The sequence below is a fragment of the Chrysemys picta genome, chromosome 2, assembly GCF_011386835.1.
Source record: "Chrysemys picta bellii isolate R12L10 chromosome 2, ASM1138683v2, whole genome shotgun sequence".
Taxonomy (NCBI): domain Eukaryota; kingdom Metazoa; phylum Chordata; order Testudines; family Emydidae; genus Chrysemys; species Chrysemys picta.
Window position 1 is genome coordinate 246,223,308 of NC_088792.1, and position 20,943 is coordinate 246,244,250.

At 46.5% G+C, this 20,943-nt stretch overlaps 1 protein-coding gene across 2 annotated transcripts in view; it reads left to right on the forward strand.

The window, feature by feature from the left end:
* SLC26A7 (solute carrier family 26 member 7) overlaps positions 1 to 20,943 on the forward strand; it is a 140,394-nt gene that overhangs the window by 79,873 nt on the left and 39,578 nt on the right. For both annotated transcript variants that reach the window (XM_008168321.4, XM_065585889.1), the window contains exons 10-11: positions 5,827 to 5,904; positions 7,416 to 7,511. In XM_008168321.4, the coding sequence (XP_008166543.1) occupies positions 5,827 to 5,904; positions 7,416 to 7,511 (174 nt within the window). The remainder of the gene's footprint in view (positions 1 to 5,826; positions 5,905 to 7,415; positions 7,512 to 20,943) is intronic.

Sequence of the window (20,943 nt, forward strand, 5' to 3'; positions counted from 1 at the left end):
GGAGGATGCCCCTCATTTCTCCCAGCAACCAAGCATGTATCCCCAATACACAATTTTAGTTTAATAACTCAGGTGGGGAGAGGCATGACTCTACTCTTTAGCTTTAATAATCTGCATGGCATCACAATTATGTGCTACAGCCATGCTAAAAAAGCAAAGGGGTTGATTTATTAATTAATCTACTTATATTTTAATTCATTATGCGCTTTCAAGTCTGGGAAACAGAACTCCATCCTCGTGTTTCTCCCCTGCGTGGATACACTGCAGAAACTACACTTAAGAGCTTGCATTTTTATTTGTATTTATCATCATCATGACTAAAGGGCCCTCTAGTGGTGTGTGAGGGATTTCACTTTATATGTTGAGCTGATCTTTAGCTTTAGTTTGATTCGATTTAAATAAATAAATCCGATTGTGACTAAAATTAATTAAATCCAACTTTTCCAGTTGTTTATTTTCACTTTATTTTGAAAATCAACCTTGAAAGCCGCTCCTAAAAAGTTGTAATCTGCCCACTGAAGGTCTGTGTCACTGTGTGCTTGTATTGTGTCACAATGTGCTCAGATTGTACAGTACATTTCAAGCCTGTGGAGATGACATGTTCAGCTTCTCCAGGGCAGATATTAGCTGTTAGAGTTTTTGACAAAGCAGTTCAGATAACAAGAACTAAATCTGAGATTGCTCAGAACCACAGTTCCAAAAGTATAACTTTTCTAATTGTGCTCATCATGTTAACTCAACCATATGAACACCATTTTGGGGCAAAACTATGCTTGTCCTTAATGGCAGTTCATAACCTAAATGAGGGTAGATTATTACTCGTGTTGTAGACTTGTAGATTATGCTGAACCCTTCAGATCCTATTATGTTTGTTTTGTACAAGTTGTCATAATACCTAGAAGTTATTTAGGTCTTTATATTTCCAAAACACTGTTCAGATATTTGTTGATAACCCACACAGTACCCTGTGAGCTAGGTAAATTATACTGAATAATTTAAACAATAAACATCTTTAGAAAGCATTAATATTCAAAGAAAGTTCTAACGCTGTTTATTGAATGTTTCAAGTAATGGAGTCTGACAACATATAGTGCTTCACCATCCTCGTGCAGCATCATTTTCCATTATCCACCCAGATCCACTGTATCCATGCTTCAGACCTATAGTTCACTGTAGAATTCATTTTCGTTCCTGCATATAAGAACGGCCATACTGGGTCAGTGCATCTAGCCCAGTATCCTGTCTTCCCACAGTGGCCAATGCCAGGTGCTTTAGAGGGAATGAACAGAACAGGCAATCATCACGTAATCCATCCCCTGTCGCCTATTCCCAGCTTCTGGCAAACAGAGGCTAGGGTAGGGGCGGGCAAACTTTTTGGCCTGAGGGCTGCATCAGGTTTCGTAAATTGTATGGAGGGCCGGTTAGGGGAGGGGATCGTGGCCTGGCCCCCACCTCCTATCTGCCTCGCCCCTGGACTCCCGCCCCATCCAACCCCCAATTCCCTGACGGCCCCTCTGTAACCCCTGCCCCATCCACACACCACCGCTCCCTGTCCCCTGACTGCCCCTGGGCCACCGCCGCCCCATCCAACCCCTCCTCTCATTCCTGATGGCCCCCCGCCCGGGACCCCTGCCCCATCCAACCCCCCCTCCTTCCTGACTGCCCCCCAGGACTCCTGCCCCCATTCAACCCCCTGTTTCTCCCCTGACCACCATCCACACCCCTGCCCCCTGACCACCACCCCGAACTCCCCTGCCCTCTATTCAACCCTCCCTGCCCCCTTACCTCGCTGCCTGGAGCACTGGTGGCTGGCGGCGCTATAGCTGGAGCTGGGCCACGCTGCCGCCGCCGCCACCACACAGCACAGAGACCAGGTCAGGCCGGGCTCTGCAGCTGCGCTGCCCCAGGAGCTCACAGCCTCACCGCCCAGAGCATTGCGCTGGTGGCAGAGTGAGCAAGCTGAGGCTGCGTGGGAGGTGGGACAGCAGGGGAGGGCCGGGGGCTAGCCTCCCAGGCCAGGAGCTTGGGGGCTGGGCAGGACGGTCACGTGGGCTAGATGTGGCCCACGGGCCGTAGTTTGCCCACCCCTGGGCTAGGGACACGATCCCTGCACATCCTGGCTAATAGCCACTGATGGATCAATCTAGTTTTTTTTTTAACGCTGTTATATCTTGACCTTCACAATGTCCTCAGGCAAGGAGTTCCACAGACTGACTGACTGTGTGTTGTGTGAAAAAATGCTTCCTTTTGTGTGTTTTAAACCTGCTGCCTATTAATTTCATTTGGTGATCCCTAGTTCTTGTATTATGAGAAGTATATAACACTTCCTTATTTACTTTCTCCACACCAGTTATGATTTTATAGACTTCGCTCATATCCCCCCTTAGCCGTCTCTTTTCCAAGCTGAAAAGTCCCAGTCTTATTAATCTCTCCTTATACAGAAGCCGTTCCATACTCCTAATCCTTTTTGTTGCCCTTTTCTGAACCTTTTCCAATTCCAATATATCTTTTTTGGGATTAGGCAACTACATCTGTACGCAGTATTCAAGATGTGGGCATACCATGCATTTATATAGAAGACAATATGATATTTTCTGTCTTATTATCTATCCCTTTCTTAATAATTCCCAACATTCTGTTAGCTTTTTAGACTGCTGCTGCACATTGAGTGGATGTTTTCAGAGAACTATCCACAATGACTCCAAGATCTCTTTCTTGAGTGGTAACAGCTCATTTAGACCCCATCATTTTATATGTATAGTTGGGATTATGTTTTCCAATGTGCACTTATCAGCATTGAATTTCATCTGCCATTTTGTTGCTGAGTCACCCAGTTTTATGAGATTCCTTTGTAACACTCTGCAGTCTGTTTTGGACTTAACTGTGTTGAGTAGTTTTGTATCATCTGCAAATTTTGCCACTTCATTGTTTACCCCTTTTCACAGATCATTTATGAATATGTTGACTAGTACTGGTCCCAGTACAGACCCCTGTGGGACACCACTCTTTACCTCTCTCCATTTTGAAAACTGACCATTTATTCCAATCCTCTGTTTCCTATTTTTTAATCTGTTACTGATACATATGAGGACCTTCCCTCTTATCCAGCTATCTTCTAGGAAGCTGTAGAGGACCATGAAGGCCTGTATGGTTGAAGGGAAGTATAAATAGAATGAAATCATGATGTTTCCCATGGGCTTGATTGGTTACAACTCCTTTGTGCTTGTCTGGTGGCATAACGATGCCAAAAATCCATCTGTAAGTCACCTGCAGAGAGTTCCCTGGCATAGGGGAACTCCCTGCTTGCACACCTCTGCCCTGGCAAGCCCTACTCCTCCCCCACGGGTAGGAACAGTGAACTGGAGCTTTACTTCACTCTGCCAGTGGCATAATTTAAAAGTACCCAGGAGCCACAGGCACCGACTTTTCAAAGTGCTGGGGTGCTGCACCCCTGGCTCTGACCCAGAACCCGAAACCACTCCACACCTTCCCCCCAGGCCCCGCCCTGTTCTTCCTCCTCCCCTGAGCATGCCGCATCCTCACTCCTCCCACTTCTCTCCTAGCCTCCTGCATGCCGCGAAACACCTGTTCGCTGCAGGTGGGAGGCATGGGGAGAGAGGCGAAGACGCTGATCCCTGGGGCCCACCGGCGGGTGGGAGGCACTGGGGGTGGGCGGGCAGTGAGATAATAGGGGGGCTGACGGTGGGTGGTCTGCACCCACCATTTTTTCCCAGTGGGTGCTCCTCCTCTTTAGCACCCACGGAGTCGGCACCTATGCGTGGAGCAGCTCTAAAATGCATCAGGCTCACGGTTGGCCCTCAGAATTAGTCAGCTCGACGTGGCTCCCTGATACCTTCCTTATCCTTTGTCAATCAGAACTCTAACATAGGAGGGAATGTGCCCCTGTATGTCTGTGATTTAGTTCTGGATCACATGCAAAGGCATATGGCCAGCTCTCAGGAGAGACACTCCCAGGAGCTGGGGCTGGGAGTAGGGCTGCGCTCCCAAGGGGAGGGGGGCGCAGACAGGGGTAAGGGACTGAGACTGGGGGTGGATCTGGGGTCATGGCTAGGGGCCGGGGCTGGGGGCGGGAGCTTAGTTGTGGCCAGGCCATGGTGGGAGGCCAGGAGCTGGGGTCCCGTCTGGGAGCGGGGCCGTATCAGAGCTGGGAGCAGAGCGCGGCTGGGTGGCGCTTTCTCCTCACCACCCCTGGTCGCTGGCCCTGGCCCCGCCACTCCCCGCTGAACATTCCTACGCACCACCCCTAGGGGGGGCATGTCCCACAGTTTGGAGACCACTGCTCTATTCCACCACCAGCTGTGCACCAACTATGTGGCTGTGTAGGCTCTGTTATTGCATGGATCTTATGCTATATGTGCCCTTCTATCCTTTTCTATTCAATTCAGGTTCTTCTATCATGCTCATCACTGTAGTAGCTGACCTGCCAACTAGAGTGCCAATTTCCTGTATGTGGCCTTCTCTAACCCCAACGCTATGACAGACTAAATTTCTTTACCTCTTTTCTTCTTCTGCCTCTTGGAAAGGTGCACTTCAGTTTGACTTCCCAGTTTCTTGGTCCATATAGGTGGGGTGGCAAGCAGAGGCTGAAGAATGTCACAAACAAATGGTGATGACAACAACAAGCAGAGCAAAGGCAGTGGGTGTTCTGAATGCATAGAAGTCAGTGGATTAAGTCGTATGTCATGAGAGAGATATAAGGGGCCCCACAAGGACTAGTACCACCCCTATTTGAATCTATAGTGGACTTCATGTTTTCCAAGAACCTCTACTTGGACTTAGTAGGATCCTGAGCATTTTCCTCTTCATGATACCTTAATCTAGCAACCGCAAGAAATGAGACCTGGATCCGGCTTGATAAATATTCCCTCAGGTGATATCAGCATCTGTCTTTTACCTCTCTTTTCCCTGACATTTTATTTTTGGTTAAATCATCCCTTAATGTGTGCCCTGATAACTTTATTAGAGACACACACAATCAGTATCATAATAAAGCAAGCGGGCATATATTTATCACCAAACCCTGGAGAGGATTTGATTGAGATCTAGAGTACATTTTGAGGTTTTATTCCTACTGTTAAACAGGATTATTTTGTTTTGTAATTTTCCACCAGATTAACACTATGTGATAATACATGCATTTGCCTCGATTCATGTTTCCTGCATAAACCATTAATTTTCTGATATTGGGGATTATGATTTACTGATGCACCAACCAAAGGTAAAATGCTTCAATGCTAATGCAGGAATCTTTGTTGATACCTGATCGTACAAGGGAAATGTTTTCTCATAATAAAGGAAGAAAAGAGCTCCTCCTATTCAAAAACAACCAACAGATCTAGAGTTCTTCAAATATCACTATTGCATTGTTCAGTGTAGGGATAAACTGTTGTGAAACGACACAATATGAAGGGCATGTTACCATAAATACAAGTACAGAATGGGCATACATCGCTGCAGATCTCGTGAAATTACTGCACACACGTGCCCTTAGAGTAGCCGATTTTACAAGTGATTTGTGCCTATGTATCTGACATCAAGTCAAGCCCATTGTTGATATCTGATCCAGATATTCGTGCATTTAGTGGCTAGAGGAAATCCACCAGAGGTGAAAATTTAAATGATCCGCACACGGTTCCAATCCACAGATTTGATAGCCAAAATCTGTAGTCTGTCTCCTTTATCTTTTGTGTTTATAATGTTCTGTTATTCTGACCATTTCTGACAAACCCACTATATTCAACTGACTTTCAATTGGCTATAAATATGAATAACATTATTGTGCTTTCCCTGTTTGTTTGTTTTTAGGTGGCTTGCCTTATATCTTGTATTTTGATACTTGTGGTGATCTATGCAATAGGACCGATGCTATACTGGCTGCCCATGGTACAGTACTTGTTTTTATTCTTTAAAGTTTCATTGCACATTTCCAAACAAGATATACATGTATTTCATAGAAGATGGTTCTCCTTTTGAAATGAATACATAGCTCCCATAAACACCAGTGTTAATGGCATAATAGAAAGAGGAGAATACACCTCTGCAAGTCTTAAAATACTTAGATTACCCCCCCAATTCCTTTGTGTTGGGAAATATTTTCTTTTAACTTAATTTTGATCTGTAATCGGTCTAAATATATGGGGCCAGATTCTAGCTCATGTAAATTGTCATAGCTCCACTGAAGTCAAAATAGTTGCACAAGTTTCCTGCACAGAGAATGGTTTCCGTGATTTTACTTTACAAATAAATTTGTCCCACATTGAAGCTAGTAGCCAGTGATCTAACCTTTATTATAGAAAGTTATGAACTGTTCTTGTTTTGCTGCACAAGGAATTATGGATAAATCTGCACTGAGATGTGGATAGACCAAATAGAGTGTTGCCATGTAAAATATCTAGCCATAAACATTGTAAGTTAACGCCAAATCATACTAAAGAGAGGCCAAAACCACTAAAATTCAGATCCAAACTTCTCCAAAGTTTGAGGATGTTCATATTAGGGATTTGGGGTCAGCCATGTCTCACTTTTACTATGCTTTATTGTTGATATATTGCCATAGGTGTGCAAGGTGCTTTCCATGTATGGGGTCCAGGCCTGTAATAGATTACAGTCTAATTACATAATCTGCAGTCTGAGCCACTGGATAAGGGATGCACCATGTGGCTTTGTTTTTATCCTTTCCTGTTTTTGTGTGTGTGTGTGTGGGGGGGGTGTCTGGGTGGGTGGGGCTGGCTGGCTGGTATTTTAACCTTTGCCTGTTTTCCTGTTTGTGGGGGGGTTTTTTTTGGCCTTTTGCTATTTTCCTTTTTTATTTAACCCTATCCTATTACCCTTATTTTGAATCTTTTTAATTCCCCCTTTCCTACCTCCATATTTTGAGTCAATTTGTGTTTTGATTCTGTCCTCCTCCTTCCTGCTCTGAGACCATATATTAAAAAGACTAATGCAGGGTTGGCCTGGTACCTTTACTCTGCCTGCCAAATCTCTGGATTCTCCACTCCAGGACCCTTCTGCAGAAGGTGGTGAGGAGTGGAATTGCTGTTTAATAGGGCAGGAATCATATCAGTGCCTGGAAGTTACTAGCTCCTTTGCTCCAGAGAACCTCACCAGGTAGCAATAGAATGTGGGCCTGCTGCTACTAAAGCAGATAGGCCTGCTATTTCTCTCCAGAAGTTCCCGTCTTCTTCAGTCCAGGGCCTCTCCTACATAGTCTGTTAGGGTGAGGAGAGTGGGTCTGGTGCCTTGCCTGTGCCCTTGATATCTGTACTCAGAACATTTTTGAAGCATTTTCCTTGGTATTTCTAGGATTACGTTATATCAAGTACTAATTTGGGAAAAATGCCAATTTTGCTACCTAGCAATTCCCTAATAGTCTTTTCCCTTTGCTTCTTTTTCAGTGTGTTCTAGCAAGTATCATTGTTGTGGGTCTAAAGGGAATGCTAATGCAGTTCCGTGATTTAAAAAAATATTGGAATGTGGATAAAATAGATTGGGTAAGTGAAATGTAACCTAAGGATGTTTTCCAGACAGAGGCTTAAACACATGCTTGCTAAACAAAACCTTAATACTGCTTTAGGCTGAGAACACATATGCCAGTGCAAGCCAGTTTTTTATATACTGCCAGCTTATTTTCTCAATCACAAAATAGCAGCATTTGACATTTTAATTGCCTTTATAAGAAACAGGAATGGAATTTTGGCAAATTATTAAGGATAAAGCATAATTTAAGACAAAAAAAGTGTATGCAGTCAGACCTGGTTAATCAGAATGGATTTAGAATGTCCAATTTTGTATGTATACAAATCCCTTGGTTAGCTAGTCAGCACAGTTTTGCTGTGGAAGTGTAAAAATTCTGGTATTCTACCCTGGTACGTGGAATGAAAACTATACAGGACATATAGAAATGAAAGTACAAAAGATGTGGAAACAGATATTGTGTGCTTCTAATGATGTTGCGTAGATCTTAATCCAGATGAAAATAGTATTGGATATGGTGGAAGCTTTCCCGTTTGCAGAGTAAAACAGATTTAGTTTGGTTAAAACAAAAGACTCCATAGCAAGGAATGTGAAATGGAGCTAGGATGACCCTATGTCCCTATTTTATAGGGACAGTCCTGATATTTGGGGATTTTTCTTATATAGGTACCTATTACTCCCCACCCCTGTGCTGATTTTTTACTGCTATTGGGTCACCCTAACTGGAGCAGATTGGTGAAACAAAAAGTAATGCAGAGTCATACTCTGATAGAAATCAGAACAGGACACTAGTATTCACAGCAAAGAACCCCTATCAAATATTCAAAGCAAATATGGCTGACATTCAGTCAACTGGTGGTGGTGGTGATTTGTTGAGTGTTGGTCATGTTTCAGGAGGGCCAGTAGATTTCCCTCACTGAGGGAGCCATTGAATGTTCCTTACAAGGCTCTATGTTATAGCTATTGGTTTGGACATATCTTGAAACATTTTAAAGCCTGTTTGTGGTCACTGTATGTACTTCTGTTAAGGAGTGTTAATGGTTGCATCTTTTGTTATGTTTATGGGAGGCATCTTAGATTCTTCTGGTCTCTTCAGGGAAATAGGATCTCAGGTGCCATAGCAGAAGCTCTTCACAGGAGTTGCATTAAAAATCTGGACTGATAACTTTTAGGGACAGTTCAGCTGGGTGATAATTTTCAGACTGTAACAGAGGAGGAGGATCACTGGGTCTCATCCACAGGTGTGCCAAAGTCTTTTATGAATTCTGTGTGCTGCAAGTGGTAAAGTTCTGAGCCTGTGTGGTACAACCCACATTCTAGTCTGTCCTTCACACACTTGACACTGGTTGCCAGAGTTCCCAAGTGATCTGTGTGGATGATGTGGAGAGAGGTTGTATTTCTGGACAAGTAAATTGATGTCAGTTGGTAGGAGACTATAACTATTCCATCAGCACGTTATTCTAATGACTAGATGGTGTTTTCTACCAGGATATTCTGGACGCTCACCTGACTCAATCTTTCAGAGGCAGATTAGCCTGGTTGATTCTTTTTCCCTTGTGGGAAGGTTAGAAAGCTTTGATATCTGTTTAGAGGAAGTGAAGATCAGACAAGGCTATGAGCATGGTTATCACACCCAGGTTATCAACTAACGTTAAGATAAAATCAAAAGTGTATTCAGCTGTGTGAATATGCCTGGAATGTACCTTGGAGAATCTCATGCTTACCCTTGTGGACATGAGGTCCTGAGCCATTGGGATGTGGATGTTGTCAACATAGGTGTTGAAGTCTCCTAGAGAATAATTTAGGTTATTCCAGTGCCAGGCTTGTCAGTAGTTCTCTTAGTTCCTAAAAGAACCAAGAAGGCTTGTGTATTGGACAGTAGAATTCCCATGCTGATTCCATCTCTGTATTCTTGTTTGTTGAATATATTAGAACAATAATTCATCTTTGGCTAGCTGTATCATCCCCTCTGTTCAGTCTTTATAATGAAATGGTAAAGAATATTGCTCTAGATCAGGGGTCGGCAACCTTTCAGAAGTGGTGTGCCGAGTCTTCATTTATTCACTCTAATTTAAGGTTTTGCGTGCCAGTAATACATTTTAATGTTTTTAGAAGGTCTCTTTCTATATGTCTATAATATATAACTAAACTATTGTTGTATGTAAAGTAAATAAGGTTTTAAAAATGTTTAAGAAGCTTCATTTAAAATTAAATTAAAATGCAGAGTCCCCCCAGACCGGTTGCCAGGACCCGGGCAGTGTGAGTGCCGCTGAAAATGAGCTCGTGTGCTGCCTTCGGCACACGTGCCATAGGTTGCCTACCCCTGCTCTAAATAGTATAATTCAAATTGAAAGATTGTCTTCTTTTGTAAATAGAAGTGTTGATCTTATATAACAGAATTGTTTGAGGAGATCCATCAAGACCAAGTAATATGAGTGACTACAGTTAGTGCTGATTTTGGAATGTATTGGATCCCAGCAGCAACTTACAGTATATTGGAAATGAAAACAGTCTATTGCCTAGGTTTTTAAGTGTTTTGAAGATAGGAACTATACTAAAAACATTTAGAAATAATTAGCAACTGTCCTTTTGGAACAGATGTGAATAAAGAGCATTTAAAAGGGTGTGTCTCATGTAACGTAGAAATCAAGATTGTTATTCTCATTGGTTTGGCAAATGCAGTGTCTAGAAATAGAATATTAGATACTATGTCAAATTATTATCTTTTTCTTTCATAAAAAGGGGAACTAAGAGGACCCCGGGGAATTATAGACAGGTCAGACTAACTTTGTTACCCGGAAAGATACTAGAACAAATGACTAAACAATCAGTTTGCAAGCACCTAGAAGATAATAGGGTTATAAGACAGAGCCAGCATGGATTTGTTGAAAACAAATCATGCCAAACCAACCTAATTTTCTTCTTTGACAGTGTTACTGGGATAGTGGATAAGGGGAAAGCAGTAGACATGATCTATCTTGATTTTAGTAAGGCTTTTGATACAGTCCCACATGACATTCTCATAAGTAAACTAGGGAAATGTAGTCTAGATGAAGTTACTATAACATAGGTGCACACCTGGTTGAAAGACTGTTCTCAAAGAGTAGCTATCAATGGTTCACTGTCAAACTAGGAGGATGTATCTAAGTGGGAACCCACAGAGGTCAGTCCTGGGTCCAGTACTATTCAATATTTTCATTAATGACTTGGACAATGGGATGAAGCATATGCTTATAACATTTGCAAATGACACCAAGCTGGGAGGGGTTGCAGGCACTTCAGAGGACACAATTATAATTCAAAACAACCTTGACAAATTGGACAATTAGTCTGAAATCAAGAAGATGAAATTCAATAAAGACAAGTGCAAAGTACTTCACTTATGAAGGAAAAACAAATGCACAACTGCAAAATGGGGAATAACTGGCTAGGTGTAGAACCTTTGAAAAGGATTTGGGGAAGTGGATCACAAATTGAATATGAGTCAACAATGTCATGCAGTTGTGAAAAAGGCTAATATCATTCTGGGGTATATTAATAAGAGTGTCATGTGTAAAACACGAGAGGTAATTGTCCCCCTCTACTCAGCACTGGTGAGGCCTCAGTTGGAATACTGTGTCCAGTTCTGGGCTCTACACTTCAGGAAAGATGGGGACAAAGTGGAGAGAGTCCAGAGGAGAGCAATAAAGATGATAAAAGGTTTAGAAAACCTGACCCATGAGGAAAGGTGAATAAAACTAGGCATGCTTAGATTTGAGAAAAGGCGACCGAGGGGGGTTCTTCAAATATATTAAGGGCTGTTGAGGATCAATTGTTCTCCCTGACCACTGAAGGTAGGAGAAGAAGTAATGGGTTTATAATCTGTAGCAGCCCACCAGTCATAGGGAGGAAAGGAAAGGGGGATCCCCTCCTCTGGCTTTCAAACATTCCCCCCCCCAACCTCTCCAAGCTCATCATCAGAAGCAAGCTCCCTCCCCATAGACCAGGACCGACCAACTCAAGTGGTATCAGATCCTTCCAGAACCACAGATGCAAAACCTGATGACATATTTCCACTGCTACAATGATCAGCACTGCTCACACACACCTTTCAAGATCCATGCGTCCTGCACATGTCTATCACAACACGTGGTGTACCTCAAACCAGAGCACTAAATGCCCCAATAGCAACTATGTGGGCGAAACCAGATAATCACTATGCGCTCGAATAAACTCACACAGGAAAATGATAAAAGACAAAAACACCCACATCACCTCAAGGTGTACATTTGTCTCATTGTACATCTGGCCTATCAGTCCCAATCTTCAAAAGAAGCCTGCACAATATTTTCAAAAGATGAGCCTGGGAGCTTAAATTCATAACTTAGCTAGATACTAAAAATCAAGGATTGAACAGAAACACTGTATTTATGGCTTATTACAGCAATCTGCTGCAACCCACTAATAATGCCCCCTCCCCACCAGCTACTTCCCCTCTGTCCTTCCTTTTCTCCTTATGACTGGAGGGGTGTTAATGGGCCACTTCACCTTGAATGGTCCCTTGAAATATGTGTTAACTACTTAAGGTAAAAAATCTGTTCCACCTTGTATTTAGCAGTAACACTGAATTAGTTTCCCAGACCTGCAGAAGAGTTCTGTGTAAGCTCAAAAGCTTGTCTCTCTCACGAGCAGAAGTTGGTCCAATAAAAGATATTACCTCACTATAGGCGACGCATGGGGGGCATGCGGGGTCCAGTGCCCTCCCCATCATCCCCCAATTTCTGCTCAACCTGCTGGGAAGGGAGAGGGCTCTGTCCTTCTTCTGCCACGCCTGCCCCCCAGCACATTTGGCCCTTTCCCTGGCAGCTGAGCCTGGGCAGGAGCAGAAGGGATGGGACCAGCTGCTTCTCATGCCAGCTGAGGGTGGCCGCTGCTGTGTGCAATGCGGCGACTGCCTGTGAGAACCTGGCTGGTGAGGCGGCAGGAGCCCACACCGTCTGTTCCCTGCCTGGCCCCAGCTGCCGGGGACGGGCCGAGCAAGCCAAAGCCGCATCCTGGCATGTTTCTGGCTTGCTTGGCCCCTGTCCCTGGCAGCCAGGCCTAAGCAGAGAGTAGAGGGGGCGGGCCGCTACCGTCTCCGCTGCTGGGCTGTCTCTCAGGCAGCTGCTACGCTGTGCAGAGTCAGCAACCCGGAGTGGCCACCTTCAGCCAGCATGAAAAGTGGCTCAGTCCTGCTCCCCACCAGGGCCCAGCTGCCACAGAGAGCAGTCAGGCAAGCTGGGGGGGAAGGGAAGGCACAGTGGGAGAAGGTCAGAGCCCCCCACAGGTACCTCTGGTGGGGTGGGGAGAGCACGGAGATCCTGGGCTGGGCGCAGGGCCAGGGGTTGCTGGGGAAGGCACTGAGCAGGTTCCCTAGCTTCTGCTCAGCCAGAGGTAAGGGCATTTTCTGCACCCTGTACTAGGGTTATCATCCGTCCGTATTTCCCCGGACACTTCCGGCTTTTGCGTCTCTAAATAGCCATCTGGGAGGAATCGGTAACAAGGTTAAAATGTCGGGTTTTTTTCTCCCTCGCCTCCCTCCCTCCCTTCCATGCAGAGTGCGGCTGCTGATTGGGCGGCTGGGCCGATTGAGCCACTCCCATTGGCCTCCAGCAGCCAGAGTCCTCCCCTGCTACCCCCCCCCTCTGTCTGCAGCCCTGTGTAACACACACAAACCAACCCACCGGGCAGTGTGTTTTGCCTACACGTGGAGCCAGAATGGTAAGAGGAGTCCAGGGGGAGGGGGAAGTCAGGGAGCAGGGGAGTGTTGGATGGGTCCCCGGCCTCCACCTGCCACGCCCCCCCCCGCGCATCCCCCCACTCCCTGCCTGCCTCTCCCTTGCCTGCTGTACTGCCAGAACCAGCAGCAACTGCTGTCTGCTGCCCCCAGGTCCTAGCATCCCCCATCCACTAATGGGAAGACAGGCTGCCTTTACCCTGCCCTTCCACCCTAGCCCTGAGCCACTCCAATGCCCCAAACCCCTCAGCCCCAGTCCTCATCCCCCAGCACCCTAATCCTCTGCCCCAGCCCTGAGCCCCCTCCTGCATCATGAACCCCTCATCCTCAGACCCACAGCCCTCACCCCTGCATCCCCTCCTATCCCCGAACTCCCTCCCAAACCCCCACCCCCTTCCCACACACCCCCTCCTGCCCTCAAACTCCCTCCCAAAGCCTGCACCCCCTCCCTTTGCACCGCCTCCCACCCCCAAACTCCATCCCAGAGCCTGCACCCCTCACCTCCTCCTGCACACCCATCCCCTGCCCCAGCCCGGAGCCTGCACCCAGAACCCAAACTCTATCCCGGAGCCTGCACCCAGAACCCAAACTCTATCCCAGAGCCTGCACCCAGAACCCCTCCTGCACCCTAATCCCCAGCCCAGGACCTGCACCCCAGACCTCCTCCCCCCACCCAACCCCCCTCCCAGAGCCTTAGGCAGGTGGGGAGGGGTTCTGGGCACCACCAAAATTTCTACAACCCTGCCACCCATGCGAGTGGATAAGGGTCGGGGCAGTCAGGGGACAGGTAGGGTCCTAGGGGGGCAGTTAGGGTGGGGGGTTCTCAGCAGGGGGCAGTCAGCGGACAAGAAGCAGGGGGGGTTGGAGTTCTGAGGGGGGCAGTCAGGGGGTGGGAAGTGGGAGGGAGTGGATGGGGCGGGGCTTCCCCCCCTCCAGTGTCCTCTTTTTTGATTGTGGAAATAGGGTAACCCTACCCTGTACCTCTCCTACTGAGCGAGCTCCGTGGAGAGCTATGAGTCTCCCCAGGCTGGGGCTGGCCCTAGCTGGGCCCAGAGGCATGTGCTTCCCGCTCCTATGGCTCCAGCCCTGCAGGAGCCAGTGGATTGGCTGCCCTGGTCCAGGGAGGTGGGGCTTGAAGTTCCTCCCAGAGACAACATGTGAGGGGGTCACATGTCTCACCCCCTTTTATACAGAAATAAAAGCCTTTCTGACCACCCACTCCTGGATGTCACCTACCGTCCCACACTGGAACCCATACAGAGTGTCATCAAACAACTACAATACATATTTGATGCGGACTCGAAAGCTTGTCTCTCATCAGCAGAAGTTGGTCCAATAAAAGATATTACCTCACCCACTTTGCCTCTTAATCCTGGGAGCAACACGGCTACAATGACACTGCATACATGGAATGTGTTATTGTTAAGGTTTGAAGAATACTGTGGTTAAATTATAAGCCTCTGATATCTCTCTCGAAGTGGCTTGCCAAAGAAATCTTTGAAGTTTCTATGTCTTCTTTGTTGAACCTTGCAACAATCCATAAATTAGAATGTCCATCAGAGAATCAACAAAATTGCTTTTCTAAGAGTCTGGGTGCTACCCAGACTAACAAAGTACTGACTCATGGCCAACATAAACCTTGGAAAGGGTGATTGACATGTGAGAGCATGATTGCTTTGGCTCATCCACTCCAGCTTTGTGTGTCTCTTGTTACAAGTAAGATGAAGAATGTCATTCTGTCAAAGGAGGGTTCTAAGCGCGCTCACCAGCTTTCCTAAAATCAAATACTGCTTTCGTTCCTTCCACTGTCTTTTAGATTACTCTAGCTCTAACATCCTCAGTAGCAGGAGGCTTTGGTGTCAGTTTATATATTGACTTCCTATCAAATAGAGAGTCTGGCAAAAAGATTCAGAGAATCCACTGACATCACTAGTGGAGAAAGACATTTAAAGTATCTTAATTATTTATTGCCTAGTATTACCTTAGTGCCCGGAAGCCCCAGTCAGGATTGGACCCCACTGCACTTGATTCTGTACTAACAGAGAAGTAGATATTGGCTCTAGGTTGGATATTAGGAAACATTATTTCACTAGGAGGGTGGTGAAGCACTGGAATGGGTTACCTAGGAAGGTGGTGGAATCTCCATCCTTAGAGGTTTTTAAGGCCCGGCTTGACAAAGCCTTGGCTGGGATGATTTAGTTGGTGTTGGTCCTGCTTTGAGCAGAGGGTTGGACTAGATGATCTCCTGAGGTCTCTTCCAACCCTAATATTCTATGATTCTACGAGCCTGACAGTTGTTGAGCGGGGTACACATACTAATGTAGCATTCGGATCCAGCATTTAAAAGAGACCTGCATCATCTGGGTAATAAAAATCAATTGTGCCCACAGTTCTCAACAGTGTTTGGTTTTGTATGCCCAAGCATAGGCTTTGTATGGATTGCCTGATTTTTCTCCTTCTCTTTTTCTTTCTTCTGTCTCTACCCTTGAATCTAAAGCATTCTCTCCATTGAGCATGTGCAGAACAGGCAGTACCACCAGTGGATCTTAGTCATGTTATAAAGGAACCATTTATCTCAGAATGAGATTGTACTCTCAATTCCATTTCCCTTATATCCCTGCTAATACTTTTTATAAGTAGCTGAAAGCTTGTTTTGCTTCCATTTGTCCAGCAAATTTTTAGATTAATGAGGGTCTCAGTGATGTCCAGAGCTGACAAAACTTAAGGTTTAAAAGCTTTGAATGAACAAACTAAGATCAGGGCTTACAAATTGGTAAGTGTACGCGTTGTAATAACTCAGAGACTTTTGTAGCTGTCATAAGTGTGGTAAAGTGAGGTGAGATGTTAGCAACATGGTAGCATTGAGGCTTAGCGAAATTTACAAATTGAAGTGCAAGTGGTTTGGTCTGAAGAGCAGTAAAGATTAAGCCATGGCTGAATGGGCTCCGTTTGATTCAGTTTGTATTTAAAGTTCAAAGTTGCTGGATTAGCCTTTTCATGTGTAATAAAAACAGCCTGGTAAATAGGTTTTGACTTTTTGTTTTCCCTGGTGATATTCTGTATAAATTCATGTACAGTAATTTGTGTAAATTTTAATTTTAAGATATGTCTAGAATTTATGAGTATTTGGTTTCAAGGAATAAGCTAGCTCTTTGCTATTTGCTCAAAAGAGGTGTCACCTAAGAAAGACAGCAGATCTTTTTTTGTAGTTTGGCACTTTAAAGAGTTGGAAGGAAAATACTTTGCTCAGCAAAGTGTTATAACATCCCACATTGTGTAAAGCATAACTGTATAAAATATGATTTATATTTGACAATAAAGGGCTAAATCCTGAAGTCTTTACTCAGGCAAAAACTTCCATTATTAGATCCAAAGTACTGAATTGCATCTGGCATTTCTGAACTAACTGCTGTGGCATCAGCCATTTTTTGAAGAGAAAAGACATTGGTAACACTGGTCGTGTGATTGTAATATGGTCTATTCTCTCCACAAACTTTAACAGCTAGTATTGCAATTAATCAAAGATACATGCAGCTGTGGAGAAAAAGGTATATCCCTGAGATTGTAAACTCATTTCCATCCTTCTATGAGACTTTATATAAGACTAGATGCCACTCTTTGCTCAAAGTTCCCTAAACTATACCAATATTTACTGAGTGCCCCCAGGAGACAGGCATTCGGCACATTTATTCATTTAATACTTACTCTGTTTTCATTTTAAGTCTGTGGTTTGTATTTCTGTTCTGATGCTTGCTTCCACTCCCATGTGAATTCCCAGCATGAGCTATATTTAAGATGTTCTGTCAACCACAGAAGTCCACTGGAACATGGCATGGGGCCTGTCACATTTAAATGCCATTGTCTTAGTACACTCTGCAATTTTGAAAAAAAAACGTTTTAAATGTTATAATAGTCAACTGTCAAAGAGCATGCCTTCCCTGCAGTGCCCGGTATGATTCTGCGGAGTTCTGCCTCCATTTCTCTTACCCTTAAGGTACCCTTAAAAAGTCCACACAGTCCAGATATTCAAGCCGTTCTCCTTTCTGGGGTCCACTTTATTCTGCACAAAGTGTTTCAAAAGAAAATTGAAAGATCAATCAAATTGAAACTTCATCTCAATTTTCAGCGGGGCCAAGCCCCTCTGTGGCATGGCCCACTTGCTCTGGCAATGCATGGAGGGGCATGTGGGGTCATGTGCCCCTCCCAGATTTCTGCCAGGGTTTGCTGGCCCCGTTGAGTCACATGGTGCGGCCGGGTCCCCTCGCTGCATGGTAGCTGCCGGGCACGTGCCGGCAAGCTGCATCCCATGGGGAGAGGCAGGAGCAACAGCTGGGTGCTGCAGGGAGAGGTTGCTGCTTTCTGGAAGGGGAGACTGAGGGTAAGGGGGTGGGCATGACTCAAGCAGTTCCAGGGGTGGCCGAACTTTTAAATTGTGCCCCCCCCCCCACTATCAGCAGGTATGGGTTATCCCTGCTTCTGCCTCTGCTCAAGTCCACAAACCACTCAGAGACCTTTGTGCTGATAAAACACCTAGTGCAGTTTACTTACAATGTTGATTCCCACCATTCTTGTAACCATACAGACTTACTCCTACAGACTTAGAGAGCCTTCAGTTCTTCAAGATGTGTCTCCCTATGGGTGCTCCACTACCCATCCTCCTCCCCTCTGTTTTGGAGCCAAAAACATATGTGTTGCGGCAGAGAGGGAACTGGGGATGGTTGGACCGCACAACACTATATATATGTCCAGCACACAGCACGATGGAGGGAGGTGCGCATGTGCGGTCCGATCCCAGGTGCAGGGGGCACTGCCACACCTACAAGTTGAGCACCCATAGGGACACACGTCTTGAAGAACCTCACTTACTGCACAGGGTAAGTAACCTTCTCCTCCTGAGGCAAGCAGGGAAGATTAATTAATTAATTAATTAATTAATTAATCTCTCTCTCTCTCTCTCTCTCTCTCTGTCTGCTCCTCCCCTCCTCCTTCTTTTTTGTGCCTTTTTGTATCCTCTGCCTAATGACTTAATTAGTCTTTAAGCTTTCCTCCCCCCTCCCCCAATTAGGCACAGTTCTTCTTAACAATGTTTGTTCTGCAGTGTTTAATTGGAGCTGCAGTAACCACAGTGCTGGCTCAGCTGTTATTGCCCAGCACTCTGTCACACACCTCTCCCCCCTTACCTAGCAGTAAGATTTTTCTTTCCCCATGCTCCATCTCGCTTAGTGGAGGTGCCACCCTGCAGGAGTCTCTCCCTGTCCCTAGGCTGATCATCTGGTCATCCTTGTGGGGTCTGCTCATTCTCCATCCACAAAAATCACTTTGTGAGGGGAGGAGACCCCCCCCAGCTCCATCTCAGCCTGCAAGTCTTCACACCATGGGCACCATAGGGATACTCCCCTTATTCTCCCCATTTATATCTGGCAAAGGATTGAGGTTACTCCCTTTATCCTCCTGACCAGTTAGGGGCTCAGGTTCTCCCAACCCTCCAAACTGTGCCTGGGTTTCTTCTCCTTGGGTTGTGTTGCAGGGGTTCCATCAACCTCTACTGAGGAGCTTGGGCTTCCTTAATTCCCATCCCCCCCACCTTCAATTGCCTGGGGAAGTCTCCTTTCCTCTTGACTTGGGTGCTGTTGACTAGGGGCTTATACAGTTTCTCCTATGGGTTCAGTTTTTTCTCTTATGAACATAGAATGTGTCCATGTGGATAGTTGCTCCCGAAATCATCCAGTGAGCCTTCGCCAGCTCCCTCTTGACAAGGGAGCAAGCTGAGGCTGTATCCACAAAGCCCCTCTGGAGTTTCCTCCTTGTCCTCGCCCAGCAATAACATGTAATGGGATGAGCCCCAGCCGGAACTCCTTGGGGTTCTTCCTTCTTGCTCTCCACACCCCTTCCTGCTGTGGTTTCTCCAGTCTTCCTCCTAAGCTCTAGACCCTTAACTGGTTGTTCTTCTTTCCCAGAAGAGTCTGCCTCTGTGTATTCCTCAGTCAATTTCACAGCTGCATCCGCTGTACCTGGTGGATGCTGTCTAACCCATGCTTAGAGGTTCTTAGGGAGGCCTTGAAGGAACTGTTCTAGCACTACGGTATCCATTATTTCCCCCACTGTTTGGGTGTCTGGTTTTAACCAGCGGGTGGCCAGTCCATCAAGCCTTGGGTGAATGCCTGGGCCTGTAAACCCCCAGTCCACCTTGTGGATCAGAACTCCCCCTCCCTCCCTGCATTCGCAGATCACCGGCCGGCCGTTCGCCTCAGCCTCCGGCAGTCTGGAGCTCCGACCCTGCTCCCCTCCCCCGCTTCCGAGCGCGCTGCTCTGCAGCACGGTAAGGGGGTCGGGGGTCAGAGAAACGGCAGGGAGGTTCTGGGGGGGGGGGTAGTCAAGAGACAGGGAGCAGGGGGAGGGTTGGATGGGTCAGGAGTTTGGGGGGGGCTGTCTGGGGGTTGGGGGTGTAAGGTTTTGGGCAGTCAGGGTACAGGTGGGGGGGTCTCAGGAGGGGGCAGTTAGGGGACAGGGAGCAGAGGGGTTTAGATGGGTCAGGAGTTCTGGGGGGGGGTTGTCAGGGGGTGTGGGTGTGGATAAGGGTTGGGGCAGTCAGGGGACAGGTAGGGGGTAGGGTCCTAGGGGGCCAGTTAGGATGTGGGGAAGGTCTCAGGAGGGGGCAGTCAGGGGACAAGAGGCAGGGAGGCTTAGGGAGGGGGTGGAGTCCTGGGGGGCAGTTAGAGGCAGGGGTCCCAGGAGGGGGCAGTCAGGGGACAAGGAGTAGGGGGGAGGGTTGGAGGTTCTGAGGGGGCAGGAAGTGGGAGGGAGTGGCAGGGGCGGGGCTAGGACAGGACGGGGGCGGGGCTAGGGCGGGGCTCCTCCTGTCCTCTTTTTTGATTGTTGAAATATGGTAACCCTACCATAGCTATCCTCTCCAAAGTGCCCAGGAATGCATCAGGGTCATCTGCAGGGCCAATCTTATGTAGTCCTATGCCCTGTGTCCAGGCGCCATCCCCCACCATGGGATTCACCACCTTCTGTAGGAGCTACTGCTGCACATTGGTTTGTTCCCTTATGAAATCTTGCAAGCTTTTCTATTGCTCTGCCTGCCAGTTAAACAAAGCCTGCCTCTCTATGTTGGTGGGATTGTTCAAATCTTTGCAGGGTCTTCTGCATTTCTTCTTACTGTTTTACCAGCCATTGCAGGGTCTCCTCCATCGTCCCGGCCACCAAACCCTTGTGCTGGCTAAGATCCCAAACAAGCCCCCACATGTGGCAGGCTCACTCGCTCCTGCCTCTGCTCAAGTCCACAAACCTCTGAGAGACCTTCATGCTGATAAAAAACCTGGAGCAGTTTATTTACAATGTTGATTCCCACCACCCTTGTACAACATTCCACCTTAGTCCCACAGACTGTGGGAGCCTTCAGCCCCAGAGGCAAGCAGGGAAGATCAATCTCTCTCTCCCTCTCTCTACTTCTTTTTTTTTTTCCCTAATGGCTTAATTAGCCTTCCAGCTCTCCTCCACCCCCCAATTAGGGAGGTACCGCTCTTCTTAACAAGGTCTGTTCTGCAGTGTTTAATTGAAGCTCAGTGACCAGAAAGCTGGCTCATCTGTTATTGCCTAGCATTCTCCCCAACCCTTCTCCCTGAGGGTCTATCCTTTCTTTAAAAATTTGTTTATTTCATCCCAATCCCAAACTGGGCACAGCTCTTCCT